The sequence below is a fragment of the Bombyx mandarina genome, chromosome 19, assembly GCF_030267445.1.
Source record: "Bombyx mandarina strain Sakado chromosome 19, ASM3026744v2".
Classification (NCBI taxonomy): Eukaryota; Metazoa; Arthropoda; class Insecta; order Lepidoptera; family Bombycidae; genus Bombyx; species Bombyx mandarina.
In genome coordinates this window covers 3,041,434-3,056,903 of record NC_143225.1, presented here as the reverse complement: position 1 = coordinate 3,056,903, position 15,470 = coordinate 3,041,434, and the positions used below count along the sequence as shown (strand labels likewise).

The 15,470-nt window shown below is 38.6% G+C and overlaps 1 protein-coding gene across 14 annotated transcripts in view; it reads left to right on the top strand.

Moving 5' to 3' along the window:
• Positions 1–15,470, top strand: part of Trpm (transient receptor potential cation channel, subfamily M) — a 274,349-nt gene that overhangs the window by 23,192 nt on the left and 235,687 nt on the right. Inside the window, exons 1-2 of one of the 14 annotated variants that reach the window (XM_089735230.1) lie at positions 5,528–5,620; positions 7,894–8,030. The exons of 12 other annotated variants lie outside the window; for them this stretch is intronic. In XM_089735230.1, coding sequence (XP_089591356.1) covers positions 7,935–8,030 — 96 coding nt within the window. In that variant the 5' untranslated portion in view covers positions 5,528–5,620; positions 7,894–7,934. Of the gene's footprint in view, positions 1–5,527; positions 5,621–7,893; positions 8,031–15,470 lie in introns of those variants that run through there. One more of the 14 variants, XM_089735231.1, reaches the window with a different exon arrangement.

Genomic DNA, 15,470 nt, shown 5'->3' with positions numbered 1-15,470 from the left:
AACGAACTATACAAAACTCGACTCAGCGGAGTTTCCTTACATGTGACGTTATTTGGGGTCATAATAACTGGTGCTTAAAGGGTATTGAAAAAAAAAGTCATAAACAATTATTTTTTTGGCCGCCATAAAGAATCATTTACGGAAAACACGCCTATCAATTTAATTTATCTTGGCGTTTTTATTAAAAACTAAAAAACAAAACTCTTCACGTTTGCTAATTTAAACTTCATCTAAATAACATGTCAATGTAATTATATCGAAAAATGTTTACGTTTGATATAAACCATTTAGTTCTCAATGAAGGTCTCGACTGTTTCATTACGATCGGTTCCCACTTCGATAAACCGGCACGACGTGAGAATCCTCTCATCGTGGCCGCCGGAAACTACAAAGCCAATCCTGCGGACCAAATGGTAAACAGTCGACGTCGCCCAAAACATGTCATTTCGGATCCTCACGATCCACTAACGGTGCTTTTAGGTACCTCAAGCACCGGTCATCGTTCTCGTCGATCCTGTCGCTTGCGACGAAGGGCTCGGCGAGTAAATTTAACCCATAGATAAAGCCCACTGAGTTTCTCGCCGGATCTTCTCAGTGGGTCGCGTTTCCAATCCGGTGGTAGATTCTGCGAAGCACATCTCTTGCTAGGGTTCGTGTTAAAAATATCGTTAGGTTTGAGCCCCGTCAGCTGACCTACTAGTTAAGATTACGCTGATATGGTCTCTCTAGACCATCAGCTTAGGCAGGGGAAAAAAGACTATCGGTTGTTGCGTGTTGGTAAATACGTGCGCCATTAATCAGACTAGAGTCGCTATCGAAGCGTTAAAATTGTCTTTTGCAAGTTAACAAAAATATCAATTCAAATTTAAATGTCTCAAGTAGAAATTGGATCACTTCCGTGTACGTGTTCTAAGAATAAAAATGTTTTTCAATGTCGAACGCTAAGTGCCTTGTGCGAGCGAGCATGCTAATTAATATTTGCAGGATTACGACAAAGACAAATGTACTTCAATAAGTTCTACGTTATTTGTAGATTTAAAAATTTATTTTTCGTGATGTTGTTACTTTTTCTTTGAAATCGTTCATCAACTATGAGCATCTTTTTTTAAGATATAGCTTGCTGAGATTCTCGACGGATCTTCTCAGCGGGTTGCAATTAAAAAATAAAACAAAAATCAAACCCGCAAAATTTATCCTTTAGTCCACGTCTTCAACATTCCGTATAATTAATGTTACACTACGAATAAAACTGATTGTCTGAATGAGGCATGTCTGATCAGATCAAATTCATTAGGTTGATTAGATAGACGTCAATCAGGAAAAAGGTTACTGTCTAACCTTAAGTGCAGTGCACAAACTTATCTGCGACAATTACAAAAAAAAAACATGTCCGTTATTGGTTGAACTCTTGTGGGTTATTAATAAAGTAGGTTAATGCATCCTCGGTCAGGTTACGAGTATAGATTTTTTTTAATTATAAATATCGAACTTTAGCTACCGTATATAATAGTTTTCTTAATATCTAAAGCTTATGGCGAAACTCTCTTTCGTATGGAATCTTTGCTTCCTCGGGATCAATAGAAATGTATATTATTAATCAATACAGCTCTTCATATAATCTATAGTCTGTCCGCTATAAGAATGCGTTCGTGGTCGAACCAAATAACTGGCAAATGAATCGATTTAAAAATACTAATCATTTTGTTAAGTCTAACTAGAGTTTTTCACTAAATTCAAATTAAATCGATTTGTTTCTCAGCGGCCGGACTTTGAATGTAGTCATCAAAATGGTTGCAACGTTATAAATAATACGTTAGATCTAATTATAGTTTGAAATTTTCATTTTAATTCACGGACTTTATGCTTAAGTAAAGAGTAATCAATCGTAGGTGTGTCATCAGCCTGCTATTTATAGTTTAGCAGAAAAAAGTTTTGTACAGAGGCAACTATTAGGTATATTTAAAAGTCTAGAGTTGTTAGGTCTCCTTCGGAGGCGCTCGGGCGGCTGTTAGCAAATCCCATCCCTCCTGGCTGAGCCCTTACTCACTCATCTGTCCTGGCGAAACTGGAAAGGCCTCCGGGCCACCAGTAATCCTTCAATCCTAAAAAAAGGCATTCTAGAACAGTCTGTTAGAAGTGCCATGCACGCTGCATTTAGTCGAGAATCTATTAAACATTTTACCAAGTGCCTTAAGCGGTATCATCATCTTCTCTAAACAGATACACAGTCCTTTTCGTTTCTGTATATGCATGTGCATGAAAATATAAGCTAAAAATTTGTCTGAACTTTTCGAATTCAGACGTGGGCGACCTGATTATTCTTTTTAAATACTAAATAAAGTATGGCAACATTTGCTTTTTCCCGCCATTTTTAATGTCAATGATGTGTTGATTGTAGTAGTAGTTCTATTTATTCATTTGGAAAGGCAAAGATATCATACCATACAGCCTAATCTTTTGTATATTTTTAAATGAAAAATGATAATATGGAGCGAAATGAAATGAAATTGAATAATTTGAAATTTTTATCAATTGGTATGAAAATGAAATGGGATGTGATATGGGATGTAATATAATCTCAGTAAAATGGTGGTTATTTACTGACATTTTATTAGCGAACTTTTTGAAAGATCCCGAATATCTATTCCAGTGGCATTGTTTCATTTTCCCGTAATTTGCACTTTGCACAGATACTAAACAGTTAATAATCCACCGTTTTAAACCTGAAGAAACATTAAATAGACAAAATAAAATAATTCACACAATTTCACTCCTCGCGTTCCCGCCATAAAGTCTATCATCATTGATATATTGAAATATACTAGTTTTGTCAAATTATGTTCGCTTCTGTTGATAGCTGAATTGAAAAAGGTTTTAAGTGTGCGATCGAATTGTTTACGCCGCCTATAAAATGTAACTGCGATTATTTTGTGTCAGCCACATCATCTCGGATCCTCCCGATCCACTGGCGGTGCTTCTAGGTACTTCAAGCACCGGTCACCGTTCTCGTCGAACCCGTCGCTTGCGACGAAGGGCTCGACGAGCAAATTAACTCTCAGACACAGCCCACTGAGTTTCTCGCCGGATCTTCTCAGTGGGTCGCGTTTCCGATCCGGTGGTAGATTCTCCGAAGCACGGCTCTTACTAGGGTTCGTGTTAGCAACGTCGTCAGGTTTGAGCCCCGTGAGCTCACTTACTAGTTAAGGTTACGCTGGAATAGCCTCTCAAGGCTACCAGATAAGGTAAGAAAAAAATAATTTTGTCAACCTAGGTATACACGAGTGTTTAGTTCACATAATATTTAGGTCAAAGTCTTTTCTTTTCAAACTAATCGATTTTATGAATATGCATAAAGAACTTAACCGTTTAGATACACAAGTGGTTACTTGTGTTCGAGGAATCTTTGGTTATTTGAAATAATGCGATTCGGACTTGAATTTTAGTATTTATCGTGGACAATGTAAAAAAAAACATTTGCTTTTTTTCTATTGCCCTTGTAGGCAGACGAGCATAAGGCCCACCTGATGGTGATTTTTTACCGTCGCCCATGGAATTCAGCAATGCCAAGGGCAGAGCCAAGCCGCTGCCTACCGTTAAGTACCTACTCTCCACAAGCCTCGTTTGAAGAAGGATATGTGATAGCGCGCGGGAAACACCGTGGAGGGGAGCTCATTCCAAAGCCGGATGGTATGTGCTAAAAAAGTTCTCTGGAAACGCACTGTGGATGAACGCAGTGGCTCAAAGTAGTATGGATGGACTCTACTCCGGTGGCGGGCGGTGCGATGGTAAAAACGAGATGATGGTATCATCTCAAACAATTCCTCAGAGCACCATAAATGATAGCAACCTTGTATCCTGAGGGCCTAGAGCAGATAGCTGTTATTCTTGTTACGGCATAATATTTTTTTGTTACTTAGTTGATAATTGTATTTTTTGTTTTATTACTGATGCAGTTAAATATATTACTGTACAAAACAATCATATTGAACAATGAAAGGCTAAAAGTTTAAGCGACATTTCGCTTATACGCGATATTTATTTATGTAATTAAAGGTGCGTTTTATTTGGTATTAGTATCAACAGTTTGATGTTTTTAATTGAACTTCAATTAAGTTTACTCCATTCATATCCTCCTCCTTGCGTCGGTTTCCTCATTACTGAGGGTCGTGGTCATGGCCTTAAAACAGTTTAAATGTTTCTCTGTCCATGACTCTCTTGGGATGTAATTGTGGTGGGTTCCCACGTCCTTCCACATCAGTATTTCGAAGGGATTTAGTCCTTCACGGCAACTGGTCCCGCTCCGGGTCTCTGGTTGGATCCGGGGGCTGGGTTATTTCCCGCCGCCCAATGCTCAGCGTTGACGTTTTACGGTAGGAATGTCCAGCTCTACTCAACCCTCCTCTTTTCTCATCCGGGCTTGGGACCGGCAATGGCAGAGTTATATAGCTCCATTCATATAGCTGAAGAATATTTTTTGTTTTTGGATATGTCTTTTTTTTTTTTTTTTTAAACCTTAAATCGCTCTCCTGTTATTAAACTTACTGTCACTTTAAACCAAATAGACCTTATTACCGATTATTATTAAGTAAGAATTATACTATATACTATTTACTAGTGGTCCCCCAGTAGTCGAAATTCAATAAAAACAAACAATATTAATCTATTCTCATTTAGACCACAGATTTTAAACAAAAAAAAAGTTTGACAATAAACAAAGAGTATATAAGTGTGTTGTATCAAATACATGATAGTGTGTGTTATGTTTTTTATTGACCTAATGTATTTTATATGCATAATTAAAAAAATGTTAATATTCTGCACTGTTTCTCTATAACTAATCATATTCCTCCGTCCACGCAATTTTCGTATGAGTACCAAGGTTTTGCTTCACATATTAATATATTTCTCATCGATATTATACGATACTTTTTATCTCCTCAATATTATTACAGAGTACTCTAGCAACTCGAATAATAATACAGTAAAATAGGGGCTTTTTGGCGGGAACGCGAGGGGTGAAGTTGTGTGATTTGTTTTATTTTGTCTATTTAGTGTTTCTTCGGGTTCAAATGTGTAATAATGGTGGTTTATTAACTGTTTAATATCTGTGAAAGTGCACAAATGTGGGAAAATGAAACAAAGCCGCTGGACGTAACTTCTCGGGATCCACTGAAAAAGTTTCAGTAAATGACCACCATTTTACTGAGATTATACTTCATCCCATATCGTCTCATCTCATGTCATTTCATTTCGTTTTCATTTCACTTCATGCCATGTTTCATAATAATCAACTTCATTTCATTTCATAATATCATTTTCATATAAAAAAGTTACGTCATTAAAATTAAAATAAGACTTGACCTAAAGGTCTTAGTTACCAGGTCATAAAATACACTAAAAAAAAAAAATACAGTAAAATATCAAATCGTAGGTTTATTTAACATGTGACTAACGATACATTCGTCCCGCCGTGACAAGATTGAGTCTGTCCCTTATCAAGTAGGATGTTTTCGTAGTGGCATTTCCAAAGTCAGTTTTCGTTGTCGCGTCTTGGTGTATGTACCAAATCGTCCTCGTTACGGTGAAATTAGATAAGTGCGTGAAGTTTTTAATTGAAATTGTACTCAATGTGTTCTTTTAAGTTACGACGTAAAGTCGATTAAATATCTGGTAATATTCTTAATAACGAATTAGCTTTAGTGTTCTATAATTGTGGTGGCAGGTGGTATGTCTATAATAGTAGTGAAAATGCCTTTGTAGGCAAACGAACTTACGGTCTACATGATTGTAAGTTGTCACCGTCGATTTAAACGTCAGTAATGTTAGGGGCACAGCGAAGTCAGTGTCTCCTGAGTCGTGTTGTGAGCTCAGAGGTTATTCCTAGGCAGCGGCTTGGCTCTGTCCCTGGCATTGCTGACGTCCATGAGCGACGGTAACCACTTACCATCAGGTGGACCGTATGCTAGTCTGCCTGTGAGGGCAATAAAACAAATTTTAAAAAATCATAAGAAAAATAACTATTTATTTTTATATAAGTAATGTTTTTTTTTACAACAAATTAGATAATATATATATATAGTATATGGTATTATTAGATAATCACTTATTAGCTAGGCTAGAGGTTAGAGTCTAGCTCCTAAAGATCACAACGGAAACACCCACCCGCATTCAGAAACGAGGTATCTGTGTCTCAATTATATAGCATTAATTCAAACTCACCTATTTTTATTTTTATTGCTTAGATGAGTGGACGAGCTCACAGCCCACCTGGTGTTAAGTGGTTACTGGAGCCCATAGACGTTTTTTTTTTTTTTTTATTGCTCAGATGGGTTGACGAGCTCACAGCCCACCTGGTGTTAAGTGGTTACTGGAGCCCATGGACGTCTACAACGTAAATGGGCCACGCACCTTGAGATATAAGTTTTAAGGTCTCAGTATAGTTACAACGGCTGCCCCACCCTTCAAACCGAAACGCATTACTGCTTCACGGCTGAAATAGGCATAGGTGGTACCTACCCGTACGGACTCACAAGAGGTCCTACCACCAGTTAAAAAATCGAAATCTGTTCAAATCGAACCAGTTTCTAATCTAAACACATTACTGCTCTATAGAAATAAGTCGGTAATAACTCGTCCAACCAAATAAGCAATAAAAAAAATCATAACATCTCGAATGTCCAACATCGGTCTTCGATACAGCGAACTTCTTGAATACATGGTGGAAGCATACCGATAAATTAACATCTTAGTTTTATGTATAATAAAATTTCCAACTCCTCGATATACAAACAGTTGGATATTATTATTATAAAACGCGTAGGTACTTCAAACTCGAAGTTAATCGCGAATCGAAATTATAGAATCGCTGGAATGGAAATTTTTCGTTTGAGAGTTGTGTGTCGGCTAATTGGAAACATTTCATATAAAAGCTTAGTAATGTAAAGGAATTGGGGGTTTATCGATTCAACCGATCCGACCTATATAAAATATCCAAAAATTTATGTACAATAACAAATTTTTGGAACGCCTTGTGGTGACCGGTAAAATTGAGGGAAAAAGGCCTAGAGGTAGAGGTCCCGACATGCCCTCCATTCCCAAGTGGAGGGCGGGAGTCCGGGATTTCGTACTGACAAAAAAAGGGGGGGGGGATAGAAGTCCCAAATGATGGTCGGACTAAATAGCGGAGGAACTGAAGGTACCTGTCAGCGACGCACTCCACCAACCTACAGAACGGTATCGATGGAGACAGCTGGTTGACGGAATCAAACGGAGTCACGATCCTCAGCAATGTGGGACCGATTGAAGAGAGACATATGACTTTTTCCCGTTTATTATTAATATCGATATTTATTTAAAATCTTATTAAATACACACAATTTTTTAAATGTACTATATAAAAATAGATTGACGCCGATGGCGGTGTCTATGACACAAGCCAGCAGTGGTTAGGACTCCAGAGTTAGAAACCTCCTCACAATGCGCGCAGTATCGAGGATAACTGCCTTCTGTATCAGGCCCCTAACCAAGCTGGATAACGAAAGTTTTATCATTACAATGATTACTATTCAATTGCATCATAAGACTTTACAAGACACGCTAGATAATTCGATTTGTCAAGTACTTATAAAGAATTGAATTCGAATGTTTGCATGTATGCACATAAAGAAGAATGCCCATGATGAATTTGACAAAAAAAAAGGTTTGGTAAAAAAAGTTTGCGGCCGGTTTTCTCGAAATTAACAAATTGTATCTTAACCCCTTCATCCACTCATGTCTTCAGTTGTTTCAGTAAAAAGTCAACTAGTAATTTAAAAAAATAAAAACTCCTTTTAAATACATAACGATCGTTCGAATTGAAGCATTTGAATTTATATTCCTACCCTTTGAATATAGAATTATTTAATTATAAACGCTTCGAGTGAAATGTGTGAATAATGACGTCACTCGGCATCCCCACGGAGGCTCCAGTGCACACAATACTATTTACTTCGGCTTACACCCAGAAGGTGGTGAAGGCTATTGTGAAACAGGTGAGTTCCACACACATATTTATATAGTACATAAGTCGATGATTTTAATATTTTAGCGATATAAGATATTCAATTCATTACCATAGAAATAAGGCTGTGATATCGACGTGTCACGTAAGCGGAAACTTTAGAACAGGTGACGTTTATGTTTAGGTGTTTCTCTCTCTCTTACTCCGTTTTTCTATCTCTTTCTGTTTTTGGGAATACATGGAGCAGCTTGGACTTTGATACACTACCGCTGGTTCAAATACCTAAAATTACAATTATAAAAACAAATTCATATCTTAATTTTATTTTTTAAAGCGATTTCGAAGGGTATAGTTGTGACGTGTTTTTTTTTACCTAACTTGGTAGCCTTGAGAGGCTGCTAACGTGACCTAACAAATAGGTGAGCTTATGGGGCTCAGATCTGACGACGTTGCTAACATTAACCTTAGCAAGAGCAGTACTTCGCAGAATCTACCACCGGATCGAAAACGACTGAGAAGATCCGGCGAGAAACTCAGTGGGCTGTGTCTGTGGGTTAATTTGCTCGTCGAGCCCTTCGTCGCAAGCAACGGGTTCGACGAGATTGTTATTTCGTATGAACATCATGACATCACAGAGCCTAAGGCTTCGGAGTTACCGCTATATACTTATACAATAAATAAAAGAGATATACAATTATATTTCTTATACCACTGCACTTATATTATTTTTCTTCATCGTTGCCTCACTGCTGAGGATCGCTACTACACGTGACCTTCCTCCATCGTGTTCGATCATGGATGGCATGGACTTCATGGCATAGACTACCATCAACAGCTGTTATATACATACATATATATTTTACACAATTATAATTGTTCGCTTATTTGGTGCTTGTTTACTGTGTTTAAGTCCGTTTGGTAGTAGACAAAGGCCTGCTCCAATGCCGCTATATACGAGTATATAAAATACCAAACGTTACACTGAAAATTAATAGATATTTTACTGGTGGTAGGACCTCTTGTGAGTCCACCACCCTGCCAATTTCTGCCGTGAAGCAGTAATGCGTTTCGGTTTGAAGGGCGGGGCAGCCGTTGTAACGACACTTGAGACCTTAGAACTTATATCTCAAAGTGGGTGGCGCATTTACGTTGTAGATGTCTATGGGCTCCCAGTAACTACTTAACACCGGGTGTGCTGTGAGCTTGTCTAGCAATCTAAGCAATAAAAAAATAAAAAAATGGCACACAATCGGAATGAACACGTAATATCCGAGATTCACCGTACGGCTCCCAGGAACATGTTTTTCTTAAGCAATCAAAGCAACAGCCCACAGTCGTCCACTGCTGGACATAGGCCTCTCCCAATCTACACCACTGAGCCCGGTCTGCGGCTCTCCTCATCCACTTCTTGCTATTCTTCTATTTCAATAGCAATCAAAATAGCGACTTAAAATTTCAATGCGAGTGGAGGGAACGTTTGAAAGGAAGCTAAGATGTAAGAAAAAAGAGCTTTTTTATACACAGTGCTATTTAAGCGGTAACGTCTCCCCAGAATTCCGTGGACCGCGCACCGTACCAACATTTCGATCCTGAAAGAGCTCAACATCAAGGAGAGACTATCGTCAACAGTCCAATTACGAATCCTCAAGTTCTTCGGGCATATCACTCGTAATGAGGACTCCATTGAGCGGTTGGTGGTACAAGGGAAAGTCGAGGGCAAAAGATCTCGCGGACGATCTCCAACACGATGGACCGACCTCATAAAATCTGTTACTCACTCCAACATAAATGTTTGCTCTCACTCTGCGAAACATCGTGCCACATGGCGTCGCATCGCGAGAGCATTGGTATCGCAGGATCCGACTGATGCATGACCACGACCACTCTGTCAAGAGTGTACGAATAGGAAGAATTTAAGCGGTTCTTAGCACAATTATCACATTTCGCGAGCTCCCGATATTTATGCGACGTTGCAAACCAAATTAAATCTTCCAGTTAATTCACAATACAGGATAAATAATCAAAAGGAAATCCATCGATTACGTTTCGCCGAGAATTCGTTGCAAAAGAAAAAGTCTAAGTAAAACAAATTGAAAGATGTTGCCATAAAAAAATAAATCTTCCATTACGTAAACGAACGTATTTAGATGGATTTAATATTAATTACATTATATTTGGTTAGCAGAACCTATCGCGATAACGTGTTTGTTTAATTTGACTTCAATTTCAAACATTACGTTCATTTAATATATATATATTTTTTTTATTATATCTGTGAATCTAAGTCTACGTAGTGTTTTTTTTTTTATAGCTTAGATGGATGGACGAGCTCACAGCCCACCTGGTGTTAGGTGGTTACTGGAGCCCATAGATATCTACAACGTAAATGCGCCACCCACCTCGAGATATAAGTTCTAAGATCTCAGTATAGTTACAACGGCTACCCCACCCTTCGAACCGAAACGCATTATTGCTTCACGGCGGAAATAGGCGGGGTGGTGGTACCCACCCGTGCGGGCTCCCAAGAGGTCCTACCACCAACAGTGATTACGCAAATTATAATTTTGCGGGTGTGATTTTTATTACACGATGTTATTCCTTCACCGTGGAAGTCAATCGTGAACATTTGTTGAGTACGTATTTCATTAGAAAAATTGGTACCCGCCTGCGGGATTCGAACACCGGTGCATCGCTACATACGAATGCACCGGACGTCTTATCCTTTAGGCCACAACGACTTCAATAGTAGTTTTAGAAAATGTGTAAGTAAATACTATTTTTTTATTGAAGATAAGAGGGCATTAGTTTTAAATATTTTTGTACGTCTGCGTACTTTAGAAAAAATTGTGTAAGTAAATACTTTTTTTACATTGAAGATAAGCGTGCATTAGTTTTAAATCCGTTTGTTAATTAATATAATATTTACGTCATACCGTATGTATAAATTAGATCGACGAAAACTATATTTTAAATCATAGTTTAGATAAAGAAATAACATTGTCGTCATATTGCCTAATGTAGAAACAAGTGCTTTTTTTGATAACGACTTGTAAATCGATGAACACCGGCTGCACGCACGAAAAAGTATCACGTTCCATCTGAACCTGAGCGTGCAAGCGAGAGCGCGAAACAAGCGACAGAGAAGCACAATCGGCCCGAGCGTTGGCTTGTGACACATTTAACTCTTTTCTCGCGTGAGGTCAGAGCTACCAGTTCGAATAGTTCTGCTACTGACGTTATCACGTACAACTATCGTCCGTAAACCGATTTTACAGACAAAAAATTTTTGTGCCTATCTATTCGCTGGCAGCTTTTTTTTATTTTTTTTATTGCTTCGATTGGTGGACGAGCTCACAGCCCACCTGGTGTTAAGTGGTTACTGGAGCCCATAGACATCCACAACGTAAATGCGCCACCCACCTTGAGATACAAGTTCTAAGGTCTCAAGTATAGTTACAACGGCTGCCCCACCCTTCAAACCGAAACCTTCAAGCTAATTACATGTAGGTCGGAATTACATGGTGTATAAAAACTGGTATATGTGCTAGAGAGCGTTGTAAGCCCTCACGAGTAGGTACCACCATCCTTTCCGCCACAAACCATGTTGCATTCCGGGTCGAAGGTTGGGCCATATGCTGCAATACAATTGACATTTATACCTGTCTCAAGGTAAATGGCTGCGTTTATGTTACGATGCCCATAGACTCCGGGAAACATAAAGTGTTTCCCGTAGCCACCAGGTTTCCCGTGAGCTCGATTACCTTGTATCGGTTTGTCATCAACCTCACTAACAAAGAGATATATTGGAGATAGTGAAGAGATTATTTAGCTCTTTCCCGCAAAACGAATACTTGCATGTACTTGCATTACTCAATACTTACTGCGGTAGGCTCATATCCGACCCAGGCGAGGAGGCAAGGCATAGCTGCCGTCGCCCAAAAAATGTCTCATAGGATCCGCATTCCGCAATCAGTGCTTTTAGGCTCTTCAAGAACCCTAGATTTCGACGAGCGAACTAGCCCATAGACACTCGGAGTTTCTCACCGGATCCTCTCGGTTGGTCGTGATTCCGATCCAATGGTAGATTCTGCTAAGAACTGTTCTTGCTCTTGCCTTGCCTCGTTAGCTTAGCAACTAATCATAATGTAGCTGGAATAGCCCGTTAAGCTAGCAGAATAAATTTCCCGTTTCTTCAGGTTTAAATGTGTAATAATAGTATCTGTGAAAGTGCACAAATATGAGAAAATGAAAAAAAGCCGCTGAACGTAACTTCTCGGGATCCTCCAAAAAGTCCACTGAAAAAGTATCCGTAAATGACCACCTTTTTACTGAGATTATACTTCATCCCATATCATCCCATTTCACTTCCAGTGCTCTGAGGAATTGTTTGAGATGATACCATCATCTCGTTTTTACCATCGCACCGCCCGGCACCGGAGTAGAGTTCATTCGTAATATCTGGAGCCACGGCGTTCATCCACAGTGCGTTTCCAGAGATCATTCTTGCCACGTACCATCCGGCTTTGAAATGTGCTTCCCTCCACGGTGTTTCCCGAGCGCTATAACATGTCCTTCTTCAAACGAGGCTTCTGGAAAGTACTTATCGGTAGGCAGTGGCTTGGCCCTACCCCTGGCATTGCTGAAGTCCATGGGTGACGCTAACCACTCACCACCACACCTGCCTATAATGGTAATATAAAAAGATAGGGAAAAAAGACTGCTAGATTTTTAAATAGGCTTCACCTAAAAAGAGTTCGTTGCTGTGTCGTGTACCAACCCTATACGTAGGGCTGACCTAAAATCGAACCAAAATAACTGCTTATTTTATGATACGTATTTCAGCCACCTCAATGCCCATAACGTTCACTTCGGATAATCTCTAACACACATCACCGGATTGCGGGTCAATATCCTCTGCAATGCTCTTGGAGATGTTCAGTTTAAAGCATGCTTAACCTCGATAAGTCGACACCCGGGGCGAGGAAAATCACTATCTTATTTGTAAACAAATTATACGGTATTTATCTGGTAATCGCTTAGAAATAATAGGTCAGTGACCTTATCTAAACTCACAATCTATCTATATATATAAAAATGAATTGCTGTTCGTTAGTCTCGCTAAAACTCGAGAACGGCCGGACCGATTTGGCTAATTTTGGTCTTGAATTATTTTTGGAATTTCAGAGAAGGTTTAAAAGATAGATAAATATGAAAATGGTCGGAATTAAATAAAAATAGCAATTTTGTTTTTCCTTTGATATGGCCCCCGTCGGACGGATTCCTTTTGGTTGTTTTAAGTTTATTTTATACACAAGTTTAGGTCTTTTATTTATCGATTGAGGCACTACGAAGTCTGCCGGGTCAGCTAGTATGAAATATATTTTTCATATGTTTTTCGTGTGCATTTAAAATACGTGGTTTTATTTATAGGCTCGTCGAACCCCTACCTCACGTGGTGAGTGGTTTTTAAACAATTAATTTAAAACATCACTGAATCTATTCTAATATATCTACAGTGTGGTTTGTTATTTGTATTCTCTGGATATTATGCTCCGAACACATAAAAGTCAAACACATCAATTTTAACAATATAATAATATAATATGTGCACAATGTTCTATTATAAAGTAAAAAGAGTAAACAAGTCGCTAGGCACTGCAAGGCACAAATTAAAACTAAAATTATAATACGTTTTACAATCAACTTAAATCGGCGCGCGCGAATCTCGCAGTCTGACGTCACGGGACACCTGCGCGTTCGGGAACTCTGATCGCGACCGATGACGCCCGAATGCAACCGAATGTTGCACGCTACAACAGTGGTTTTTACGGATGTTCCGTTATAACTACTGAACCATGCATCCGATTGACTTGAAACTTGGTATCCATGTAGAAAATACATGTACTTAATAGATAGAGTAATTTTTATATGAGTGTTGGACTCCCTACACCAGTTGCGGGGGCGTCAATCATGAGAATCTTTGTGGGGGTGAGAAATGATAATGTTAATTTTAAATGCCCAGCGAAGCGGATGGGTACAGCTTGTATTGTATAAATAGCAGAATTACAATATTACAACAGGTTTGAACTATGTGAATAAAAAAAAAAAAACTGACGGAACTATCTCGGACAAGCTCTTTCATACAAGAAAAGGATGAGTTAATCAAACAACGAATACTTTTTTATTTTTGTATTACTTTGATGGGTGGACGAGCTCAGCAGAGTAACCTGGCGATAAGTGGTTAATGGAGTCCATAGACATCTACAACGTAAATGCGCCACCCACCTTGAGATATAAGTTCGAAGGTCTCAAGTATAGATACAACAGCTGCCCCACCCTTCAAACCGAAACGCATTACTGCTTCACGGCAGAAATAGGCAAGGCGGTGGTACCTACTCGTGCGGACTCACAAGAGGTCCTACCCCACATACTCGTATATGAACTAACTATGATCTACGAAATAGAAATAGAAATAAGGAAGACGCATTTATAATTTTAATGTAAGGAAAAATACTGCGTGATTAGGTCACGACAGGAAAACTACATCGAAACTAGAAATGAATGTTAAGGGTGATACAAATACACTGTAAAAGGCGAGACACAATTAAGGAAGTCTTTTAAAAAAAAAAATTAAATTTTAAAAAAATTAAAAAATTAAACATGAAAAAATTAAATTTTTAAAATTGAAAATTAAATTTATATTTAAGTCTGGAAAAGGAGAAAATACACTAACCGTCTCTTACATACTTTACATACTATACATCAACTTTAAGGTATGCGCTTTAAGGCTTAAAATAATTAAAAATGGCGGTAGTTTTTTTTGACGTTCAACAAGTATGTACTTTCATTTATGTTGAATAAAAATTTTTGATTTGATTTGATTTGATTTAAAATCGAAAGTGAAAAGCTACGATTCTTCAATTACATTATTGGCGTTTATCAAAAAACAAGAATTTTAGATTAAGCCACTTCAATTCTAAAGGTTCGATATGTTTAAATGCATATACATATATAAATAATAACCACTCAGACAAAGAACTACCGCCGGATCCTCTCAGTGGGTCGCAATTCCGATTCGGTAGTAGATTCATTCGCAAAGCAGCTGCTCTTGCGTTGTTAGGTCTCCTTCGGAGGCGTTCGGGCTGTTAGCAAATCCCACCCCTCCTGGCTTCAATCATAAAAAAAATAAAAAAAAACAAAAAGCTAACAAACTTGCTCATCACGAAATGCTTGCCCGATGTGGGTATCGAACTCACGACCCTCGGCGCAAAAGTCAGGACCGCTAACTACTGCACCACCGAGTCACTGCAGTGAAATAAACCGGCAATTGTTATTAAGCGTAGATTTTTAATTCGGAACAACGTTTCTGATAAATATGAAATGCGTTAAAGCAAATTCACTCTTCTGTAGATCATTTTAGTTCCAATTTGCGTAACAGGCAGGCATTGCTTTCCTGAGTATTCCTGTCGCG